We start from the raw sequence: 26328 nt of genomic DNA on the forward strand, positions 1-26328 counted from the left end.
TTTTAAAATATTGATAAAAAGAATACATCAATACAGAAGAAGAACTGCATGCCAAGACCAAGGGGAGCTTATTCCAGATATGCCAAAGTTGGCTTAGTACTCAAACACTGATCAATAGAGTTTCCAGTCTGGCATGTAGAAGCTTGGAAGTTGCAACTCTATCCTAAAAACAGGTAAAACTCTGAACAAACTAAAAAATCAACAACTCTTCTTGGATCCCTCAGAGGTCACAGGACAAACTGTTACTCTCCAAATTGAAGAGACCTGTAGGCAAATACAGAAAATCACAACTTACCTGAGCACAAAGCTCCATGGGAACCAGTATTGGGTTAGGAAAATGTAAACTGTAATTGAGGAAAACCTAACCGGTAACTGATGAATTGCTGGAAGTTTGATGGACAAGCTTGAAAGTAAAAAACTCCACAGGGATTCAGTCATAGGGTCACAGTTCCCACACTTTGAGTTTTACTGCCAGGAGCTCAACAAGGTTCTCACAGTGAATATTAGAGAAAAATTCGCTCACACTTCTTGCAGGGGGAGGGGAAAAATAGCCATTTGAAACACTCCAGAGCATTGTGTTCTTCTCAGTTCTCAGGAGAAACTGTTTAACAAGAACTTAACCTGCTAGGGTTTTATCAGAGCCTAACTGATCTGGGTGAAGAGAAATACTCAACTTTAGCCCACTATAGCCTTCCTGTACAACCATTATGTATGCTTTACATATATGTGTGTGTGTGTATATGTATGTGTGTGTGTATATATATATGTATGCTTTATATGTGTGTGTGTATATATGTGTGTGTATATATGTATGCTTTATATATGTATATACACACACACACAAACACACAGATATAAGCATAAATACATTGTTGCTGTTATTATGAACTGTTATCTTTTAAATCAAGGTAAGAAAACATCGGGTTTTTTTTTTTTAAAAAAAAACCTTCATTTATTCTTTCTATGATGTTACTTCTTTCTTTATTTAGATATGGGTTTCTTACCCATACAATTTTCTTTCTCGCTAAAGAACTTTGAACATTTCTTGTAAGGGTGGTCTACTAACAACAAATCCCTCAATATTTGTTTGTCTGACAAAGTTTTTATTACTCCTTCACTTTTGAAAGATAATTCTGCAGGCTACAAAATTCTAGAGTGGTGATTTTTTCTTACAACGCATTACATATGTATATACACACACACATATCATAAGCATACACACACACATACCCATATATGTAAAATATATGTAAAATATACATAACCTACATAAGCTTATGTATAACAGAAATGAATGACAGCAGTAGGACAATGGATAAAAAGAAGAATTAGGTTTATTTTGTTATTATAAGATACTCTCATTACCCACAAAGTGGTTTAGTGTTATTTGAAAGCTGACTTACGTTAGCTGTATACTGCAAAGTCTAGGGCAACCCCTATAAAAAGTAAAAAAGGAAATATAGCATGTATGCTAAGAAAGAAGAAAAATAGAATCATAAAGTGCTAAATTAAAGCCACAAAAAGCATAAAAAAGTTGAAGACAAAAACAGGAACAAAGAACAAGTGCAACAAATAGAAAATAGTGAGAAATATGGCAGATATTAATTCAACTATATTAACAGTCACTTTGAACATAAATGGGCTATATACACCAAGAAACAGATTTTCAAAGGGGATCAAAAACAACACACAACTATTTGTTGTCTGCAAGAAATCAGACACATAGACTATCCCCCCTTATCCACAAAGGATATTTTCTACAACCCCCAGTGGATGCCTGAAACCTTAGATAGTATTGAACCCTATACATACTATGTTTTTCCCTTATAATAATGGGTGAGTAGCATACACACCAAGAATATGCTAGACAAGGGGATGATTTATGTACCAGGAAAGATGGCATGGGATGGCATGAATGTTCATCATGCTATTTAGAGCAGTGCAAAAAAATTAAAGTTTAGGAGTTTTTTATTTCTGGAATTTTCCATTTAATATTTTTGGATTGCAGTTGACCATGGGTAACTGAAACCATGGAAAGCAAAACTGTGGATAAAAAGGGACTACTATATAGCTTCAAAGTAAATGGATGGATAAAGTTACACCATGTTAAGACTGATCAAAATAAAGGATAAGTAGCTATATTAATTTCTGACAGAGCAGACTTCAGAACAAGGAAGTTATCAGCCAGAGGGAGGTATTATATAATGATAAATGAGTCAATTATTCAAGAAGACACACAGGTCTTCAATATGCATTTGCCTGAAAACAGTGTCAAAACACATGAGGCAAAATCTGATAGAACTGCAAGAAGAAACAGGTGAATCCACTTTTATACTTGCATATTTCCACACCCCTCTACCAGAAATGTATAGATTCGGGAAGCTGAAAAATCAGTAAGGACATAGTTGACCTGAAGAGTACCATGAGTCAAGTGGATATAATTGACATCTATTGACTACTTCATCAACAATAGCATAATACACATTATTCTCAAGATGATATGGAACCCTTACTAAGATAGACCACATTCTGGGTCATAAAATACCTTAATAAATTTTGAAAAATGGAAATCATACAATAGCTGCTCTCAGACCACAAGGGAATTAAATTAGATATCAGTAATAGAAAGATACCTGGAAAGTCCCCAAATACTTGAATGTTAAACAATAAACTTATAAATAACACATGGAGCCTAGAAGTCTCGAGAAGTTTAAAAATATTTTAAACTAAATAAAAATTTAGTTTATTTTAAACTAAATAAAAATATATGTGTGGGATATAGTGAAAGCAGGACTTTAGGGACATTTGTAGCATTGAATGCATAAATTAGAAAAGAAGAAATCTAAAACCAATAATCTAAGCTTCCACCTTTAGAAACTAGAAAAAGAAGAGCAAATTAATTTCAAAGTAGGCCAAAGAAAATAAATGGAGCAGTAATCTATTAATTTGAAAACAGGAAAACAATAGAGAAAGCTGATTAAAACAAAAACTTGTTCATTGAAAAGATTAATAAAGGTTCTAAGTATCTCACCAAGCTAAGAACAAAAAAGAGGATGCAAATTGCTATAAGAAACAAAAGAGAGGACATCATTACAGATCCCATGGACATTAAAGGGATAATAAAAAAATACTACAAACAATCCTATTCCTGCAAGTTTAATAATCAAGATGAAATGAACCAATTCCTTGAAAGACACAATCTGACAAGGCTCACACAAAATGAAATAGATACTCCAAATAGGTCTATATATATAAAAGAGATATAATCAATAATTAACATCCTTCCAAAACAGGAAGCACCGTGGACCCAGATAGGATCACTGGTGAATTATACCAAACATTTAAGGAAGAACTGATATCAATATTTTACAATTTCTTTCAGCGTTACCCTATTACCAAACCAGACATAGACACTACAAGAAAGGAAAACTAAAAACTAATATTTCTTAAGAATATAGATGCAAAAATCCTCAACAAACTATTAGCAAATTGAACCCAACCATGTGTAAGAATAATTATACATCACAACTACATGGGATTTATCCCAGGTATGCCTTAATTCATCACATCAGCAGGCTAAAGAAGAAAAATCACATGATGATATCAGTAGATACAGAAAAAAGACCTGACAAAATCTAACACCCTTTTATGATAAGGTAAACTAGGAACAGAGGAGAACTTCATCAACTTGATAAAGACTATTTACAAAAAACCTACAACATCGTACTTACCGTTGAGAAACTTGAAGCTTTCTCACCAGGATTAGGAACAAAATAAGGATGTCTCCTTTCTTCATTTCCTTTCAGCATCATAGTGGAAGTCCCAACTACTGCAATAAGACAAGAAAAAGAAATAAAACGTATACTGATAGGGAAAGAAGAAATAAAACTGTCTTTGTTTGCAGATGACATGATGGTCTGTGTAGAAAATTCAAAACAATCAAGAAAAAAAACTTCAGGAACTAATAAGCAAGATTGCAGTGTACAAGGTTAATAGACAAAATTCAATCACTTTCCTATATACTAGCAAATGACAACTGTAATTTAAAATTAAATACATAATACATTTATATTACTATCACCAAAAAGAAATACTTAGGTATAAAATTAGCAAAATATACATAAGATCTATATGAGGAAAAATATAAAACTATGATAGAAAAAAATCATAGAATATATAAATAGAGAGATGTTTCAAGTTCATGGATAGAAAGACTCAACATTATCAAGATCTATTGTTGAGCAATAGATTCAACACAATCCCAAACAAAATCCCAGGAAGCAATTTTATAGTTATCAAAACGGATCCTGTTTTATCTGGAGGGGCAAAAGACCTAGAATAGCCAACACGATATTGAAAGAGAAAAATGTAGCTGAACTTAATATAAAGCAATGGTAATCAAGACAGTGTGGTATTGGCAAAAGAATAGACACATTGATCAATGGAACAGAATAGAGAGCCCAGAAATAGACTCAGATAAATATGAACACTGTTTGCTAACACTGTTTGTTTGCTAACACTGTTTGCTAACACTGTTTGTTTGCTAACACTGTTTGCTAACACTGTTTGTTTGCTAACACTGTTTGCTAACACTGTTTGTTTGCTAACACTGTTTGCTAACACTGTTTGTTTGCTAACACTGTTTGCTAACACTGTTTGCTAACACTGTTTGTTTGCTAACACTGTTTGCTAACACTGTTTGCTAACACTGTTTGTTTGCTAACACTGTTTGCTAACACTGTTTGTTTGCTAACACTGTTTGCTAACACTGTTTGTTTGCTAACACTGCTAACACTGTTTGTTTGCTAACACTGTTTGCTAACACTGTTTGTTTGCTAACACTGTTTGCTAACACTGTTTGTTTGCTAACACTGTTTGCTAACACTGTTTGTTTGCTAACACTGTTTGCTAACACTGTTTGTTTGCTAACACTGTTTGCTAACACTGTTTGTTTGCTAACACTGTTTGCTAACACTGTTTGTTTGCTAACACTGTTTGCTAACACTGTTTGTTTGCTAACACTGTTTGCTAACACTGTTTGTTTGCTAACACTGTTTGCTAACACTGTTTGTTTGCTAACACTGTTTGCTAACACTGTTTGTTTGCTAACACTGTTAGCTAACACTGTTTGTTTGCTAACACTGTTTGCTAACACTGTTAGCTAACACTGTTAGCTAACACTGTTAGCTAACACTGTTTGCTAACAGAGTAAACGTAGTACAATGGAACAATGATAGTTTTTTCAATGAATGGTACTGGAACAACTGAGCATCCACATGTGAAAAAATAAATCAAGAGACAGACTTTACACCCTTCATAAAAATTAACTTAAAATAGATTATATACCTACATGTAAATCATAGAACCATAAAAGTCGTAGAAGATCACATAGGAGAAAGTCTAGATAGCTTTGGGTTTGGTGATGAATTTTTAGATACAACATCAGTAACATGAATAATAAAGAAAGAATTGATGGGCTGGCCTCCATTAAAATTAAAAATTTTTGCTCTCTGAAAGATGTTCTCAAAAGAATGAAATGCAAACCACAGACTGGAAGAAAACATTTGCAAAAGACATAAAAAAACTGTTGTCCTAAATATACAAACAATTTTGGAATAGAATAAAGAGGGAAGAATCATTCCACCCCATTTAAAATCTATTGTATTGTGAAGAGGACAGACACATAGATCAGTGGAACAGCAGAACACAGAAACAGACCCACAACAGTACAGCAAATTTATTTTTGACAAAGGTGCAAAGGTAACTCAATGAAAGGGTAGTTTTTTGTTTGTTTGTTTGCTTGTTTTTTTAACAAATGACACTGTAACAATTGGATATCCGTAGCCAAAAAAAAAAAAAAAAAGAATCTCAAACCCAAACCTCACACCCTATGAAAAATTTATCTCAGAATGGATCATAGATTTAAATGTAAACCATAAAAGTATAACATTCTTATAAAATAACAAGAGAAAAACTTTAGGACGTAGGGCTTCTTGATGAGTTGTTAGGACATCAAAAGCAGGATCCATAAGATAGAAAATTGATGCATTTGACCGCATTGAAATATAAAATTTTTTTTGAAATATAAATTTTTTCTTTTATCAAAGACCCCTTTAAGATGATAGAACGCTACAAGCTCAGATAAAATATTTGTAAACCACATGTCTGATAAAGGAACAGTACCTGGAACATATAAATAACACAACATTAAACAATAAAAACACCAAACAATTCAGTTAGAAAATAGGCAAAATACATGAAGAGTCCTTTCACAGATGAGGATATAAAATGGCAAATAAACACATGAAAAGATGAACATCACCCGCCACTAGGGAAATACAAATTAAAACTTGAGATATCACTATACATCAATATAATGGCTAAAACAAAAACTTGTGACAAGATCAAATGCTGGTAAAGATGTGAGTAAACTGGATTCGTGATTGGACTGTAAATTTTATAGACATTCTGGAAAACAGTTTGTCAGTTTCTTATAAAACTAAATACTCAGCTACCACACAATCCAGCAATTGTGGTAGTTGTATTTCTCCTGTGCTTTCATTTAGGAGAAAGACTATGTTCACAGAAAATATTCAGCTTTATTTATAATAGCTCAAAACTGGAAAAAAACAAAATGCCACTCAGTTGTTAAATTATTAAACTGTGGTACAGCCATACCATGGAATACAACTTACCTGTTAAAAGGAATGAACTATTGATACTCACCACAACTTGGATAGATCTCAAAGGCTTTATGCTGAGTTTTAAAAGCCAATCCCAAAGCCCACTTTTGATACTATATGATTCCACTTACATAGTATTCTTTTAATAATAAAACAGTAGATATGGAGAATATTATTAGCCCTGAGGGGTTAAAGATGGTGGGGCAAGAGAAGGTGCAGTGTGACTATATAGGGTGGCAGAGGGAGGTCTTGATTGGGTGGTGATTACACAAAGTTGTATATGCAATCAAATAACATAGATGTATATGCACATATTATTGAAGTGGCTACGTTGTCTGGGGTATATACCCAGGGTTTGTGGTCTTGCTCCAGGAAAATTTAGGGCAGGGACACACACAAAGAGTTTAGGAGCGGAGGTTTAATAGGCAGAAGAAAGAGAAAGAACAGCTCTCTCTCTAGTGAGAGAGAAGGGACTTCCGAGAGGAAAGACTGGCTGGTGGCAGATGCGCTGGATTTTATATTCCGCCTTGAGGAGGCAGTGTCTGGTTTACATAGGGCTCACAGATTGGTTGGATCAGATGTGACATTTACATAGCATGGGGGAAGGCTGGTCACCCCACCCTAACCTTATTTTGTAAATGAACTCTCCCCTTGGCGGTTGCCATCTTGTTTGTCTATGTCTGCAGCTCAACTTTACAGGCTGCTCTTTGTTAGAAAATGATTTGAGGCTGCTTTTCATTAAAAGAAAAGCTTTACCGAGGACTCCCATACCCTCACTATCTGCCTAAGTGATTTCTTCTTCACTCCTGTATTATTCTATAATTATGTAAGCTGTAACTTTGGGAAAAAAACTGAGTGAAGGGTGCATAGGACCTCCTACTCCCTTTGCAACTTCCAGGTTTGATTTCAAAATAAAACAAATTTTTAAAAAGTAGTATGTTTTTAAAAAGAAAATAAATGCACATGCATGTACATACACATGTTTAGAGGGACTTGGTTGAAACAATTTCACAACTTGATTAATTTATTAGGAATGCTGCTTATAGGAGGAAGGCTTTAAAAAATTTCAGTAATTAAAATCTGTTGTAAAAATCCAAATTTACATTTTAGTTAAATTTTTATAACTTACCACTTTTACGTGGTTTTTATTCAAAAAGAACTTACCTATTACAAGAGCAGTAACTTTACATCATAACTAAATATTTGAAGCAGGAAAAAATAGCAACATAGCATATATTAATTTTTTTTTTTTTGAGATGGAGTATCACTCTGTCGCCCAGGTTGGAGTGCAGTGGCGCGATCTCGGCTCACTGCAACCTCCTCTCCCCAGGATCAAGCAATTCTTCTGCCTCAGCCTCCCAAGTAGCTTGGATTATAGGCACCTGCCACCGCACCTGGCTAATTTTTGTATTTTTAGTAGAGATGGGGTTTCACCATCTTGGCCAGGCTGGTCTTGAACTCCTGACCTCGTAATCTACCCACCTCAGCCTCCCAAATTGCTGGGATTAGAGGTGTGAGCCATCGTGCCAGGCCAGCATGTATTAATTCTAATTGTTATCTGAATAATCCCCTCCTTAAGCTAAAAATCACTTAAGATGAAGAAAGCTTACTTTAGGAATTTTTAAGGGTCCACATTTATACAGCTTATTTGAAACATAAATTGACCTTCCATCACCTCAACTGTACTGTGTTAAGACAGAAGCAGCATATTCAACACGGGCAGTTCTATGATGTATTAGAAAAAGGGGTAAAAGACAGTACTTATCATGAGAGTAAATGATAGCTATGGAAAGTGACCATTCATCACTCAGCCATCTCCACCACAGCAGCCACTGCTACAGCAGTGCCACTGCTTTTACTCACGCTGTGAAAGAACCAGTACAATAGTTCCTCAGAGTCATCAGGGACTAAATAAACAAAAAGGAAGCAAATTTTGGTAAATATTCGTTTTTCACATTCTAAGCAAGTTTACATTCCCTCTTGGAATTAATTTCATTGGTAATATATTTTAATGTGAGGTAAATCTTGATTTCTATCATTTAAAAAAGAGTTTTATTTATTTGTATGCATTGTACTTTGTGTGTTTGTAAACTACAATACAATAGAAAACTCTACAATGAGAAAATTACTGTCTAATGGAGATGTCAGAGGTGTTTGAACCAGAGCCACTCCATCTTGAATAGGGGCTGGGTAAAATGAGGCTGAGACCTACTGGGCTGCATTCCCAGATGGTTAAGGCATTCTAAGTCACAACGAGATAGGATGTTGGTGCAAGAAACAGGTCGGCTCAAGAAACAGGTCATAAAGCCCTTGCTGATAAAACAGGCTGCAGTAAAGAAGCCGGCTAAAACCCACCAAAACCAAGATGGCCATGAGAGTGACCTCTAGTCATCCTCACTGCTACACTCCCACCAGCACCATGACAGTTTACAAATGCCATGGCAACATCAGGAAGTTACCTTATATGGTCTAAAAAGGGGAGGAACCCTCAGTTCTGGGAATTGCCCACCCTTTCCCAGAAAACTCATAAATAATTGACTCCTTGTTTAGCATATAATCAAGAAATAACCATAAAAATGGGCAGCCAGCAGCCCTCAGGGCTGCTTTGTCTATGGAGTAGCCATTCTTTATTCCTTCACTTTCTTAATAAACTTGCTTTCACTTTACTCTATGGACTCGCCCCAAATTCTTTCTTGCATGAAATCCAAGAACCCTCACTTGGGGTGTGGATCAGGACCCCTTTCTAGTAACAGAGTAACTAGTTAAAATAATAATAAGGACAAAAAATTCAAAAAAGAACAAAGAGCTAAAGAATATAGTAAATATTAACTGTCAAAAATTTTCTTTTTTTTTTTTTTGAGACGGAGTCTTGCTCTGTCACCCAGGCTGGAGTGCAGTGGCGGCAATCTCAACTCACTGCAAGCTCTGCTTCCCAGGTTCACGCCATTTTCCTGCCTCAGCCTCCCAAGTAGCTGGGACTACAGGCACCCGCCACCACGCCCAGCTAATTTTTTGTATTTTTACTAGAGATGGGGTTTCACTGTGTTAGCCAGGATGGTCTTGATCTCCTGACCTCGTGATCCGCCCACCTTGGCCTCACAAAGTGCTGGGATTACAGGCGTGAGCCACCACACCCAGCCAACTGTCAAAAATTTAATAAATCATACTATCATAAAATTCTTACCAAGAAGAATTATTTTCTTTTAATCGCAGCAGTGGGGGACAAACATCTGAAGTACAGATGCTGAGTTGCCTTCACCCCAAGTTTAGTCTGGACGTTGTGACTCAAGCAAGGGAAACCCAGAATCAATGTTTCTTCTCATTAGTCATTTAGCAACGATAAAGAGATAAATCTCTATATAACTTATTTGAAAGTGTATAAAACCAACTTTCTTATGTGAAACGCTTGTAAATTGTTGCTTTCTGCCTCTAGGATTGTGTGTTTTAAATCATTTTAACACTTGATGTTTTCGTTGGTTTTTGTTTTTCCTCATGAATACAGGTGTTACTAATAAATTCCAGCAATTTTTATATCTCTTTCTTGCCTGAAGCAGATGATAAAAAAAAATGTGCTAAGCATTTATATGTTTCCTAAATGCAGGGGGACCAGTTTCAAGTGACCCATCAATACAGTCCATGTTGAATAAACAATGGTGAAGGCACACAATGGAGCCATAAAGAACAAGTACTGGGTCTGTGTATGGATGTGGAGTGATAAGCTGGGACATGTTTTTAGGTGAAAAAAAGCAAAGTACACAGCATTAAGAAGTATGTTACCTTTTGTGAAAGAAAAATGAGGAAATAATTTGCTTATTCTTAAAAAAAGTTACACTTAAAGGATAAATTAGAAATCACTGAAAATGATTGACATAATGGCTGGAGGTGGGAGGTAACAGAGTAGGAATGAAGTGGAGAGGATAAATGGGAACAGATGGACCTGACTCTGTATGCCAGTGATAATACAACCACACAGAGAAGAGATAAGTGACTTTTGAGCAAAATATGCTGACTCTAAGAAGTGCAAAATATATATTAATTACTAGGAATGACATTTGCATTGTAATTTTTAAATTACATAACAGTAGGATAAAAATAGGAGAGTATATTAAGGATTTTAATAAACAAGAGTCTGTCAACAAAAAGAGTCAAACTCTGTAAAATATTTAAAGAGATTTATTCCGAGCCAAATATGAGTAACCATGGTCCATGACACAGTCCCAGGAGAGTCTGAGAATGTGTGCCCAAGGTGATTGGGACACAGCTTGGCTTTATACATTTTAGGGTAACTAACATAAGACATCAATCAATACATGTAATGTATATATTGGTTTGGTCCTGAAAGATGGGACAACTCAAAACTGAGGGTGGAGTTGGGGGCCACTTCCTGGTCATAGGTGTATTCAAAGATGTTCTGATTGACAATTGCGTGAAAGAGCTATCATATAAAGACCTGGAATCGATAGAAAGGAATGTCTGGGTTAAGATAAGGGGTTGTGGAGACCATAGTTTTGTCATGCAGATGAAGCCTCCAGTAGCAGGCTTCAGAGCTCTTATCAGACCTATAAAGGTGCCAGACTCTTCATTAATTCTCTCCTGGATGAGGGAAAAGACCTGGAAAGGGAAGGGGATTGTCTACGGAATGCAGATTTTCCCCACAAAAGACAGCCTTGCAGGGCCATTTCAAAATATGTCAAAGAAATATATTTTGGGACAAAATACATCTATTTCTTTCAGGGACCACTGTCTGTCATGTGATGCCAATACTAGAGTCAGGCTGGAATTTGGTTTCTTATTGCTACAAAAAGTCTGTTTTGTCAGTTTTAAGATCTCTATTTTAATGGTAAAGCTGGTCAGCTGTGCCTGAATTCCAAAAGGAGGAGGTTATAATGAGGCATGTCCAATGCCTACATTTCATCATGACCTGAGACAGGTTTTCAGGTTAACTTTGGAATGCCCTTGTCCACAGGGAGGGGTCCATTCAATTGGTGAGGGACTTAGAAGTTTATTTTTGGTTTACAGGTCTTAGTGTAAAATGAGACATATAATTAAAATCTAAATACAACAGGATAAGCAAAATAAGTAAATATGTTAAAGTGTTTCATTGTATGAGAAAAGCCACACATAACACAAATCTAAGAGGAAAATTTTTGAATTATAATTAATATTATGAATTTATAATTTTTAAAAATGTATGTGTATGTGTGTTTTTATGTGTTCCTATCTGTGCCCACCAAGAAGGCCTAGAAGGGCCACCCCAGTCAGTATACTACACGTGATAGCCAGGTCTTTGTTCTAAATATATTCTCCACCAAAAGGAAGAGAGAAGGTTAATTACAGATATGGGCAAGATCAGCTGAAGATATCTTCTTAGTTTAGAAATGAAAGAAGCTTTTAGTGATTAAAGGAGTGTGTCAAAAAGACATGAGAGCTAGCTTGAAGTCCAGATCTCCCATTAGCCAAATTTTGGACAATTTGAACATCAAAAAGAATAAAGACTTCAATGTGTTGCAAAAGACTGAAAAATAAAGATTTTACATTCTACAGTAAAATGCAAAATGAAGAGTTAACCTTAGTATGATAAAAACTCATTACAAGTGACTGTTGCCCTGACATAGAAAGATTAATTCAGGTAAAGACTTTTGCTAGCATTTGTAGAACAACAGGATTGGTGAAATATAATTATCCAGTTTAGCCCTCATGAGGCCCTGTGAGGTCTTATTATTCCCATTAAGGCACACAATAATTAATTTAATCAGTCCAAGATCACATAACTATTAAGTACCAGATTTTTAATCCAGATTTGTCTGGAGATGAGACCTGTCAGTATCTGTATCTAAGGATACAGGTCTTGTGGGCAGTTATGGTGTGGCTTCTCTGTGCAAAGCACTATGACAGATATTAGGGTGAAATAAAAGCAGATTGTATTTTCAAATTTACCTCTGCAAAAAAAGATGATACAGAAAAGAAGGCATGCCAAAGACAGCTCGAGCCAAATGTGACTAATTAGGGAAATTTTAAACATAGGCACCATCCGAATGGTCACTGTGGCACTGTTGGCCTTATGGACTAAGGAAAATGCACTGCAGAGCAAGGGAGGCAGCAAACTGTGGAGGCCAGTTGTGTGGGGTGTGGTGGAGTGCAGAGAGGACTAGAATATCCTTTTGGGGCCACTGGGTGGGGAGGGGTCTTGAATTTAGTCTTACAATTCACCAGAGCTAATGGATATGTGACACTGGGCTCAGACATCATAAATCTGGTGTTTTCAGGTAATGCAGATACTGGCCTCCTGGAAACACAAGACTGGAGCTCAAGCGAGAAAGTACAATTGGAACTAAAATTTGGGAGACATTGCCAGATGAATGATTGTTGGGTTCTCTGAAAGAGAAAGAGTTCAAGGGCAGAACCTTAGGGCAGTGTCTGAACAGGGGACAAGAAGAAAAGAAAGTCCAGGGCTGGGTGCGGCAACTCATTCCTATAATCCCAGCACTTTGGGAGGTCAAGGCGGGAGGATCTCTTGAGCCCAGGAGTTTGAGACCAGCCTGGGCAACATAGAAAGACCTCATATCTCCAAAGATGTTTTTTTTTTAAGTTACTCAGGTGTGGTGGTGTGCTCCTCTGATCAGAGCTACTCAGGAGGCTAAGGTGGGAGGGTCCCTTGAGCCCAGGAGATTGAAGCAGCTACAGTGAGCCATGATCATGCCACTGCACTCCAGCCTGGGTGACAGAGCAATACACTGTCTCAAACACAAAACAAACAAAAAAGAAAACAGAGTTCAGGGAGGGAGAAGGGGGCACATGCAAGCAGGCAGCCATGTGCAGAGCTGGGCATCCAGAAGCGGGGGCCCTCCACCTCCTGGGCGAACTCGAAAACCACCACCACAGAACATGAGCTATTGTACTTAGAATTATTCAAAGGCCAGTTGTTATTCTGGAGTTTTCTGGATTAATTTATTTTTTAAAATTTTGCAGATGGACCTTTTTCATCTCTTTGATGACTTCACACACTATAATTAAACACATTTTGGTTGTGAGCACATTATCAAAGATATTAGAAGCAAAGAAAGGAGGAGAATGAGAATTTTGCAAACTGTTGAAGATAAAAGTTGAGGGCCTTTATTTAGGATGCAGTAATTACCAGTGTTTGAATTTTGGAGGGAGGTATAGAGGTAGAGCAGTTGCTCATAGCTGAATGAGATCTACAGGTATGAACCATAACACAAAGCCATTAATCTTTTTAAAAAAATGTGTTTTAACTAACGTTGGAACTCTTTCTGATACTCATCTCTCCATGTCCTTGATCTTAACATAAAGTGCAGATGTGACACATTTGTTGGCTGATATATTATAGCTGATATAGAATTGATTATGAGAATTACAGAGATCCTCAATTCTCATGGAAAATTGTGAAAGACAGACTCCTGCAACACACTAAGATGGTGCTTCTCAAAGTGTATCCCCAAACAAGCAGCATCCACATCACCTGAGAACTTATCAAAGCAAATTCTCAGGCCCCAACCCAAACCTAGTGAGTCACAAACTCTGCAAACAGTGTTTTCGACAGCCCTCCAGGCCATTGTAATGTATGGGAAAGTTTGAAAAGCTGCCCTCGGAGGCCTGGAAGGTACACTGAATTTATGTCACTTCAAGCAGTTTGCTTGTTTTAAGATATCTCTGCTGAAAGTGTCCTGAAGAAGACTGGTTCTTTGAAGGTCTTAGTTATGCTTTTTCTGTGAGTATTTAGAATTAATTAAACGAAATGGCTGCAGATTTTAGCCCCAAAATGGAATAGTTAATGAAAGTCACAGTGTTGTCTCTTATAAAAATTTTAAATGGGCTGGGTACGGTGGCTTACACCTGTAATCCCAGCACTTTGGGAGGCCAAGGCGGGCAGATCACGAGGTCAAGAGATTGAGACCATCCTGGCCAACATGGTGAAACCCAATCTCTACTAAAAATACAAAAATTAGCTGGGTGTGGTGGCACGCTCCTATAGTCCCAGCTACTCTGGAGGCTGCGGCAGGAGAATCACTTGAACCCAGGAGGTAGAGGTTGCAGTAAGCCGAGATCGTGCCACTGCACTCCAGCCTGGCGACAGAGCAAGACTCTGTCTCAAAAAAAAAAAAAAAAAAAAAAAAAATTAAATGGCACTGGTTTCTTTTCAGAACAAAAGTAGAGTATTTCATTATTACTGAAATTATAACTTTGTCACTGTCCTTCATAAAAGAAACTGAATAAAATATGTACCATTGGCCGGGTGCAGTGGCTCATGCCTGTAATCTGAGCACTTTGAGAAGCCAAGGTGGGTGGATCACTTGAGGTCAGGAGTTCAAGACCAGCCTGGCCAACACTGTTAAACCCCATTTCTACAAAAAATACAAAAACTAGCTGGGTATAGTGGCATGCCCCTGTAATCCTAGCTACTTGAAAGGCTGAGGCAGAAGAATTGCCTGAATCCGGGAGGCAGAAGTTGCAGTGAGCCGAGATCGTGCCACTGCACTCCAGCCTGGGTGATAGAGCAAGACTCTGTCTCAAAAACAAACAAACAAACAAATACACACACACACACACACACACACACGCACACACACACATATATACTGTAATGCTTAATACCTAATTATATATATTATATATTTATGCACACATAATAGTATAAAACATTTTTCTGCATTTCAGGTCCAAACTGCTTTGCAGAAACCACGGTGATCCCTGCTGGCAGAGAAGTGAAGACTGACGAGTGCACCATATGCCACTGTACTTATGAGGAAGGCACATGGAGAATCGAGCGGCAGGCCATGTGCACGAGACATGAATGCAGGCAAATGTAGACGCTTCCCAGAACACAAACTCTGACTTTTTCTAGAACATTTTACTGATGTGAACATTCTAGATGACTCTAGGAAGTATCAGTCAAAGAAGACTTTTGATGAGGAATAATGGAAAATTGTTGGTACTTTTCCTTTTCTTGATAACAGTTACTACAACAGAAGGAAATGGATATATTTCAAAACATCAACAAGAACTTTGGGCATAAAATCCTTCTCTAAATAAATGTGCTATTTTCACAGTAAGTACACAAAAGTACACTATTATATATCAAATGTATTTCTATAATCCCTCCATTAGAGAGCTTATATAAGTGTTTTCTATAGATGCAGATTAAAAATGCTGTGTTGTCAACCGTCCTCACCGTGTACCTGCATATCTTTTTCAGTTCTGATTCCATCACCCAGGAATGTTCCCCCTGCACATTTTCACAGGGCAGAGTCACGCATGAATGGATCATAAGATATTAGGACCAATTTCCACTGAAACCCTGTTTAAATTCTATTTAATTACAGACATATCTCTAATGTTGATGTCTACTTCACATAAATATATTTCCTTTTTATAATAATATATGGCTTTTATCTGCTTCATTCTCAGTCACTTGTGAAATGCAGGTGTAAAGATCACTAACTCACACTTTCTCAGTTCTTTCCCCTAAGCTCCTGTATTGTACACCATAGGTAAGCACATACATATATTTCATTCTTATTTACATTATTTTCTCTTCTAAGCATAACTTTAATTCATTCCCTAAACTGAGGAATAAAGTAGGCTGGAAAATTTGCATTACTGTTCCATCAAGCTGAAGCAGACACCAAAATAGGGGAGGAGTCCTTCGATTCTCCTAGGATAGTTAAGGAAAATCAAACTCCTAAACAAGTTTATATACCTGAAATCTAAATGTGCTACAGATAACTCAGCTGTCAGTTCAGTGGAATCATATTTGTCATCAGACTTGAGTCATCTATCCTCCATAAACTACACAGTAAAATCTTGACTGATAACCTTGAATTAGCCACCCTTCACAAGCAGAGTGAGAAAGCAGTTATTTTGTTAAAACAAAGCTGAAGACCAAGTGCATTCCACAACTTTCCTACAGTTATAATTCCAAACCAACTTCTTTTCTCTTCATTTGAACAGAGAACATAAAAAGCCACTGCAAAGTCCTGCTAATCTAATTAATGCATAATAGAAAATAGTTCTACCTTTATCAATCATATCAGCATGCGGTGTGTTGACGAAAGAGGTAATTGGAGTCTTAATAGGTGTAGGATAAAAAAAGCAAAACTATAATCACTATTTATGTCTTTAAACGATTAAAATATATATAACGATTATTTGAAGCCTCTAAAGGTATTTTTCATATTTTTGTTTATTCTAAAATTTTGCATTAAGAACCTATTAAGTACAAAGCATTGACAACAAGGGAGTAAGGCTTGATTTCTTGCCTTCTTGGACTTTTGGTCTCTGGCATAAGAAGTATATGAAATCATAATGTATTGTATTAGGAGCCAAACTAGAGACCAGCAAATGGAGATTAGAAAGCCTTCCTAATGAGAAGATGGAGAACATGAAAAAATCATTATATAAAAAATAATTCAATCATTAAAGACTGAATAACATTCAAGAAAAATGGAAACATCTATCATAATTGAAAAATTAAACTATCGTGAACCTTAGTAAGTATAAAGATGCCACTGACTGAGTCATCAAAACACTACATATAGTCATTTAATTTTTATCTTGTTCATAAAGAACACCTTGAGCCAAAGGAACTACCAGTACATAGATTTCATGAAAATACTCAGGGGAATTATTAGCTAATTGTTCTCAGGTGTAATCAGCTTTCCAAAATTTAACCTTTGTATTAAAGACTGGTAGACATTGGCCATCCCTCCTTTATTCAAGGATGGATTGTTTGAGACACAGTTATTTAAAGTTGTCGTTTTGCTAATAAATGGCCCTAGCCCCCATGGGTAGGTGGGCCATTAGTAACCTCTTCTCTCTCCATCAGGCATGATGCAGTTAGGGACTCAGTCCATGCAGCTCAAAGTCTTCCTGTTTCCCTTAATAATAATTCCTACCAGAATGGATGATGAGCTCTGAAATAATTGCAATGGTGTTTTCAAAGCTGTGAGAATTTCAGAAAACCTAGTATTTTGTTGCATATAGAGAGAATGAACCCAGTATCATCTTGGGAAGTTAACTGACTCACTTGCTCTAAACTTAGTTTGACCTGCAGGGTCACCAGCACACACTCCTAAGAGCTAAAGCTCAATGGCTGTTATTACACCAAAGTAATTCCCCTCCCCATCTCTGATTTCAATCCCCTCATTCCTCTCTCCTCATAGAAATAATGCATAAACCAAACACATGGAAGAACTTGGATTTTTGACACTGCATATACTCATTAATAATAATGGCATTATTTGCATTTTTGTCCAAGATCAACTTCTTCTTGCAGTTAGACTTTCACAAATACATAGCTATCTCAGATTGACATTCTATTTTCCTCCCCTCTGTTGTCAGAGAACTCTTTGCTGAGATTGTCAACAACAAACTGTTCTATTCAATAAATAACCTGAATAACTGCCCAATTAAAAAGGAAAGTATAAGTTACTGAATTTCAAAATAATATGGTTTGGAGATAGCACAGAAAAGGGGGCCTCAGAATTCAAGTATAGAAGTTCTGGAAAAGCCATAATCACTAAAATTCAAATAGGCCTGCTCTATAAGTACCTAATAATTGTTAAATGATTTGTTCAAGTTAATAAACTAAATCGTGCTTACAAATGTATTAATGAATTTATTTCAAATTTTCAACCCACATTTAGATCTGAAAGTATAAAGCTACTTATGTAAGCAATAGAATGGTTCTGGAAATTATCTGATGTCTTAGAGGTTTTCAAGTTAAATTCATCCTTTCAGTGATAGGATATTTACTTGTTGGGTGGATTAACAATACTTTTTATTGACATTTCCCAGAAGTCTTGAGAAAAGTCATTTCAAAAACTTGTATTTCATCCCTGCATGCAAGAAGTATTAGATGCACTCCAGTCCAGGCTAGTCCTGCTATAATGTTGCAGCTAGTGCAGATGGAGAGGCACAGTGTCCTTGACATCAAGGGGTCTGTAAGCCTTGAAACTAATTTAGGCTTGATTATAATACTTTTAATCTTTTGATACTTAGAATTTCATCACCTGCTTTGTGCAGTAAAACATGCTAAGAAGAACTCTCATACAGTTTTAAGTTCGTAACATCAATAATATGTTTAATAAACTTTCCTCCCTACTTCTCCAACATAAATGTTGCATTTATATAAGGTTAAAAGTCCTAAAAAATCATAAAATTCAGATGTTTAATTTTTGTTTTTAAGCAGTGAAATTGGTTTTTAAATGTATACATTATCTGAAACTTACAAAATATACACTGTTTCAAACAAGCATTGTTGGAAACTAAATCCATTATTTTAAATGTGGACTATTTAAACATGTAGAAAACAAAATTATAGACATAAACTATGATTTTAAAAATATTAACAATTTGCTAAATTTGCTTCAATGGGCAAGAGATCAATCCTACTTTTCATTGTTATTTTTAATATCATATTTTTCCCCAACATAATGTTATTATGAAGAGTATCAGATGTACAAATAAGCACCATTGGTAAAAACATACATGCTTCTTTGGCCAACATAATTTGTAACTGTCTTACTGAACCTACTTACCTACTATATTTTTTTTCCTCACTAGTAGCATCTGATGGTTGATACAGTCAGTAACTATTCTGAAGAATCAGATTAAGAGAGAACAATTTACTTATTCAGGAATAAGTGCATTTTTACAGTACATATTTTTCACATTTCAGCTGCAACTTCCAAAGATCAGGTTCTCATTGCTCCGTAGCACAGATTAAACAGCCTACTTATGTCATATCCTCACTTCACACCAACTTCTTCAGTCTATTATTTTAGTTTTCTAAATGTAGATTTAGTTTTCAACTGAATTCTTTGAGGATCGCAATCACACACAAAATAACATCCAAACTCCTCAACATGGAAGACTGGTGTCTTCACAATTAGATCATGGACAACACCATGACCCAGGCCCCTGTGGCTGGTGAGACTTCTGGGCCCTGGGTACCACAGACTATACTCTAAACATGGTCTTTACTATCTCAGATCCTGCCCTGAGTGTCCTTTGCAGCATGTTGAGTATTAGCCATTTTCAATGTCCAGTTCAAGTGCCATTGCTGGTAAGGCTTCTGTAGTTCTTATTGGAAGAATTGTCACTCTATGTCCCAGTAATAGTACTAATTTTAACATATCATTTAGGAATCATACCATAGTTTGCATAATAGTTAATTTTATGCCTGCTTCTTCTATTATTTACAAATCCCTTTAGTTTGGGCTGTGAGATATTCAATTCCCAAAACATCACCCAATATCTGTATATACGTTAAAGGCTTGTTGAATTGTATTCCATCTATTAGTTCAGAGTTATTTGCTATTCTTGTTTAAGGACAATGTATGTATTAAAGAGCAACTAAAAACTCCCATTACTGTTTGCCAACCCAGTTGTCTTTTGATTTCTCTGTCAACTTGCAAGTATCAAATATCTAAGTCACAGAACCCAGAGACACATCAAATACCCCAAATACCCCATGGTAGTTTTCGGATGAACTCTGACAGCTATTGGCCATTTCTGGTGCAAGTCAGAAAAAAATTGCTTTTAGTGTGAAATTTTTGATGCTGAAGAAAGTTGATTGTATTGAAGAGACACTGGCCCTTTATGATAAAGGAAGTCAAGTTTACAGTTTTGATATTTGTTTACTTTCTTATTTCTAATTTTTGGAAAACAATTTTCTTAGACTTTCATTTGTGATATTGATCATTTCTGCATGTTTTAATCTTTCTACATAATATAATTAAACACCTCAGTAGGTATCTAGTGACCTGATACAATAATGAGCTGAGTCATTTGTACAGAAATATAGTAGCTTCCATAACCTGAATTATAACTATTTAAAAGTGATGGTTGTTGAAATTTTACTGTAGTGTCAAATTTCACTTTAAATTTTGCAAAGCACCTGCTATTCTAGCCTTAACACAAAAATTTAGAAACTAAATCCAATGGCTAATTTTTAAATGAACAAATCCCACTGAATATTAAGTGACACTGACAATCACCCTGAAAAGTATTCAGCCAAAGTTTCAATAGAATTAGAAAACTTAAATGAAAATGTGCTCTCAGTGCTTGGCCCATGAGCAGTTTATGATTTAAGACATGCATACTGTTTAACTCTTTCCTTTAAAGTTCAGAAAAGTACATAAAACCTCTGGCTGACCTATTATATAGGCACAGAATTATCAAAAGCAATCAAAGTATGTACCTAAAGTCAATTTAGTATATTATGAATACAGCCTGATGACTAAACACAATTGCAAATATTGCGACTTTAGTTTTTAATTCAATTTTCAGCAAGTAGAAATATTTCTCAATTTTATTTGGTATCTAATTATATTAAGACCAACATATACATTAAAGTGTATTTAGATGATTATTTAATGATCATTTTATTTAATGATTAATATTTTCTATTATTTGAATTTCTGTAATTTATGTTTTAGAAAGAACTGTTTCCAAACACATTTTATGGAAAGATTTCATTTTTCCATTCCCTTTACTTTTATATTTACATTGTCAAATAAATACAATTCTATTTTCATTTCTATTAGTTTTCAGGGTTTATTCTTTTCCTAAGCATATAATTCTTATAATGGAAAAAAGTGAAAAGTATCCAGTAAGTAATATACACCTATGAAACTATTAATGTTCTTTATATTACCAAGTAGTTTCATAGTTTTAAAAAGCCATTCTTAAGCAGTCGGTGAATGTATATCATCGGCCAAAAGTTATGCTAGGTTTCCTTCACTTATTATCACATTTAACCTCACAGTTCTCCCAAATTGTGGGTAATGCTATCCCCTTTGTTGCAGAAAGGTAAATATAGGCTCAGGGAAATTTAAAAACTGCCTTAAGATTCAGTCTAGTGAATGAGAGGCTGAGTTAAGAATCCAAATCTGCTTTATATCAGAGCCCGTGATTTGAAGTCTTATCATTTGTGTTTAGGTCAGGGACCTCTAGAAATTAGACAGAAATTTCCAAAATGGTCTTTTACCCCACTCCCCATAAATAAGATAATGAATAGCAACACTGATCCCTAATTCTAGAATATCAATCTTGATACTTGTCAAAGTAAATAGTAGCTCGTCACAAAAATGTTGTAGCCTCCCTAGTCTAAATGCTTATGCTATATTTTGATTCCTAAATCTAGAGATCTCTTTTTAAAAATAGTATTGAAGCACCAGGTTGTTCAGGTATGATTCTCATATTGAAATTTACAAAATATAACCAAATATTGTGACCCAGTTTTTCTGGAGCCAAGAGAAGTAAATTGCCATTTATTAGGTGATGATTATATGGCAAACACTACAATTTCAAATTTCATATTCTTTTATCTGATTTATTCATTTTATCAACTCTGCTATATTGATGAAGAAGTCAACATATGGTGGGTAACTTATCCAAATTTCAGTGATGGGCTGGGCGTGGTGGCTCACGCCTATAATCCCAGCACTTTGGGAGGCTGAGGCAGGTGGATCAGGAGTTTGAGGCCAATCTGACCAACATGTGAAACCCCATCTCTACTAAAAATACAAAAAAATTACCTGGGCATGGTGGCACATGCCTGTAATCTACTCGGGAGGCTAAGGCAGGAGAATCCCTTAAACCCAGCGGGTGGAGGTTGCTTGAGCCGAGATCGCGTCACTGCACTCCAGCCTGGGTGACAGAGCAAGACTCTGTTTAAAAAAAAAAAAAAAAATCAGTGATGGAACTGAGGCCAAATCTGTCTGGTTCCAAAGCTATCCTACATGGGGCACAGTCAGGACTGGAATGGATAGCTCTACCTGCTTCCAAATATTCTTCCCTGGGGAGCAGCTGTGAGTCTTACTGAATCGATTTATTCATTGCATTCTGTGTGTCAACTGCAATTTAGACCTGGGTGATAGAGTCATATATGGTCTTTGGACCCATGAAGCTCTGAGTCAAGGATACCAGCAGATATCCTTAAACTAATAAAAAAAAGCGATGGCATCACATGCCATTTTGAACTTTTGCATTAAAGTCATAAACTTACATCAGTATTACGATTTATACTTTTAAGCAAAATTTTGCCATTTTCTGATACATAGTAGCTAGCTAGTGATAAAATTATGAAGTTACCATTGTATGTTCCAATGACATAAAAAACTAAGTGCCTGCTTGGGCTAGTTATACTCTGCAGTATACCCTGGTTTATTGTGAGGATTAAATAAAAAATCCTCACAAACCCCAATTTAATTTAATATAGATTAATTATAAAAATAATCTACCCATGTTACATAATGTTAAATCTGTAGTTTCAAGGTGTATGCTATTTCTTAAAACAAAAACAAAGATTGTCCCCACTCCAAACAATAACAGCAATGGTGAAGGTTGTGGGTGGACAGAGGTAGTCCCACTCATCCCCAGGGGGCTCAGCTGCCACCGGCCAGGTCTATCTACTGCTCCCACCTGCTCTGACTGTTTTCTCTCAAGCAAAAGATTTTCATTTTAAGATAGGCATCAGTGCAATAAAGGAGCTTGATACAAAAATCATTATGTTCTATATACGTTTTTGTAGGTTTTAGATTAATTATGGCCAACTGATACCTTAAAATATTTGTTACAAATAACACTGAAGTGAGATTCAAAATTGTGCCTTCTATTGAAGCCAAGAAAGTAAATGTCTTTAAAATAAACATAATGGTGTTTTTTTTGGTACAATAAACAGCATACCTACACTTCAGAGGACAAATCATGTTATTATAATAACCAGGAGAGAAAATAAAAGGAGACATTAATTTGGATATGGAAGCAAAATGGAACAGAGCAATATAGAGCAAAACAGAGGTTTGTCTGAAACATTTAAAATATTAAGAAGTATGACTAAAAAACTCAAACATTTTAATACACGATGAATCCTTTTCTTAAGGAAAAATGAAAATAATAAAAGTGGTATTTGGATGAGATAATTTTCCTTTAAATTTATTCCTCAGAATAATGTAAATTTTCCAGCTGGAAGCTCATCTTTCTATACATGCATGCATCTATACAAATGGTTAAACAGTTACTCTCTCAATTTGCTGTGATAGGAAAGGTGGATATAAATATAAGCAAGGGTCTGATTAAAACAAAACAAAACAAACAAAAGACAAGAGAAGGACTGCATTGTTGGCCAGAAATTCCTTTTAAGTCACACTTAAGTCCACAGAAAGTTGGACCTAAGCAGTGAAGGATGTAGGGGAACAGAGAGAGACTCTGCTTGGCCGAGTTTGCTATTCTCATTTGTCTATGTCAATATGGCTACATAAAGTTCACAACTATTTGCACATAGCTATAAATATAGCATGAATAAAACACCTGTGTATTTACTTGTGTTATTTACTATTTATAATTTGAATTAATGTTTAAAATAATTTTAAATACTTATTCCATTAACTCAGTATTTGAAAACTTAAAAAAAAGTCATTTTAAATAACATCATTTACCAAGTCTGTGTGATGCTTTACAAGGTACCTGATGAATGTAAAATTATAGCTTTTTGTCTTCATTTCTAATAGACTGTTATAGGGGAAATGTACTAAAATGTTGTACTTATTACATTTATGAATTTCTGACAGTTTCTATAGACTGAGAACAATGATATGCTTTTATAAATTATTTGGTGAAAGTTTTCCAGTAAGTGTTCATGTCCTGTACAAATTTATTAAACAACATCAATTTTACCTAACAACTGTAACCACTAATAAATCATCAGTCACCGCCTTTCCTGCATATCTGACAGATGGAGAACACTGTGCTTAGTGTTGAAGATACCAAAGGGAACTCAAGTGAGGGGAAAAGAGGAGAGCAAACTGATCAAAAGGGAATGCCCATGATGCTTTCAGGAAACCAGGGTGAGAACATGCTGGCTGGAGGATGGGTCTGGTTTCCAGCAGAGATGATAGGAGTTAAAAGGCATAGGTGAGTTGTTCCCATCCCTGGCCTGAGCCTTACTCCATAGCTATAGAAACATAGTCTCTAGAAACAAAGGCCAGAGCATCCTTTTAACATTTATATCATAAGTATTCTCAATAAACGTTTGCAATTTATTTGCTTTAATGTAACTTGGCAGTAAAGACTTTGGCCTTTGGAGGTCTGATTCTAATCCCAGTTCTACCACTTACTGGTTATTTATCAGGTACACGTTACCTACCTCTCTGTAACTCAGATTGCTCATCAGTAACATGGGGAGAGTGGTATCAACCACTAAGAGGATTAAATGAGTGAATATTTGTAAAACACGTAGCCTAGAATCGATAAATATTTATAAAGCACAAGATCTATTTAAAGTGTTTATAACATAGTACATTGGAATATGAGACTATTGAACATTTTGAAGATTCTAATAAATGAATAATTTAATTTAGCGCTCATTTGAAAAATATTTTATCCTCATGTTTAAATTTAACACATATAATTTATATCTTAGTTTTTATTCCATTTATATATATATTTACCAGAAAAATGTTTTGTAATACCTTAATTTTATGTGGAGTTGAATTTAAATAATTAGGCCGAATTTGTATGTATCGTTGGATGGGTATGTGTATTGACCTGATTTATAAAATAAAGTATTTATTAAACTGAGTTTTGCACTTCCAGGTAGAGTCACATTTAAGATAATCCTTTGAAATATTTTAGCTTTTGAAAGTAGATTAAGCAAGATAAATAAAATGTATATACGTCATTAAAAATACTTAAAATGCTTTAAATATTTTGAGTTATTTAAAATATAATCCTTGAGGCTCACTCAAATATGTAACTTTTACTTCTCTTATTTAATGAAAGATGGACACTGCTGTACCCTGAAGTAGCATCTATAATATAATATCCCACGGAATTGACTGTGATAATACATTTCTGCTTTGTCATTTCTAAAAGTAAATGTAATGATTATGAAACCACATATCGAGAAATATGGACTAACAGTAAGTAAATATCTTAGATTCAGATTTCTTTTTTTAATGGAAACACTCTAGAGGCTCCTCTGCACTGGCTTGGAGAAAGGCTTTTTAAAAAATAAATTAAAACCAAAAAGTATTTTCTCTTAAGGCTACGAACTTCCCATTCCGGAACTGGAAGATTAGGCAATTTAGAACAATCCTCCTGCCAAGGGCAACTGGAAAATCTGGGCAGAATAGACAGTTCTTCCTGAAGCCAGTGGAGAACTAAATACTTAGGAAAACCTACCAGACCAATGGCTGGAAAAGCCCAAATTAGAGTTTAGTCTGGCATTCTGAGCATTTTTCCCTGAGTACATTTCCTATTGGAATAGCATGCTGAGAAGTTGAATAGCACTTTTTGACATTTCATGGAAAAAATGGAGCAAAATTTAGAGTCTGGGTATACAAAGGCGGGTAACCTCCCTATATGTGTTTGTAGCCCCACTGGGCTGCATTCAAGGTGCAGAGCTGATCTGAGGCTACACAAATACAATGGAGCAGAAACAACAATAGGTTCAGAATCACAGTCTCCTAATGATGGAATAATCAGACCCAGATATAAAATAAATCTATATTCAAAGACTATAGGACAAAATTGGAAATTTCAGCAGAGGATTAAAAACCTAAACTGACTTAGCAAAATTGAAAAGAACCAAAAAAAGATTTTTTGAACTGCAAAATGTAAT

General features: G+C 35.5%; 2 protein-coding genes across 11 annotated transcripts in view; one reads left to right on the forward strand and one right to left on the reverse strand.

Moving 5' to 3' along the window:
• VWC2 (von Willebrand factor C domain containing 2) overlaps window positions 1-25286 on the forward strand; it is a 150465-nt gene extending 125179 nt beyond the window's left edge. For 4 of the 6 annotated variants that reach the window (XM_063606230.1, XM_034964079.3, XM_034964078.3 and 1 more), the window contains one exon: window positions 15360-25286. In XM_063606230.1, coding sequence (XP_063462300.1) covers window positions 15360-15511 — 152 coding nt within the window. In that variant the 3' untranslated portion in view covers window positions 15512-25286. The remainder of the gene's footprint in view (window positions 1-15359) is intronic. The other 2 variants (XR_008955792.2, XR_004672468.3) reach the window with 1 other exon arrangement.
• ZPBP (zona pellucida binding protein) overlaps window positions 1-26328 on the reverse strand; it is a 261637-nt gene that overhangs the window by 64808 nt on the left and 170501 nt on the right. For all 5 annotated transcript variants that reach the window (XR_008626247.1, XR_008626246.1, XR_008626245.2 and 2 more), the window contains exon 8: window positions 3732-3829. The gene's annotated coding sequence lies outside the window, so the exon portion shown is untranslated. The remainder of the gene's footprint in view (window positions 1-3731; window positions 3830-26328) is intronic.

This window comes from Pan paniscus, chromosome 6, assembly GCF_029289425.2.
Source record: "Pan paniscus chromosome 6, NHGRI_mPanPan1-v2.0_pri, whole genome shotgun sequence".
NCBI lineage: Eukaryota > Metazoa > Chordata > Mammalia > Primates > Hominidae > Pan > Pan paniscus.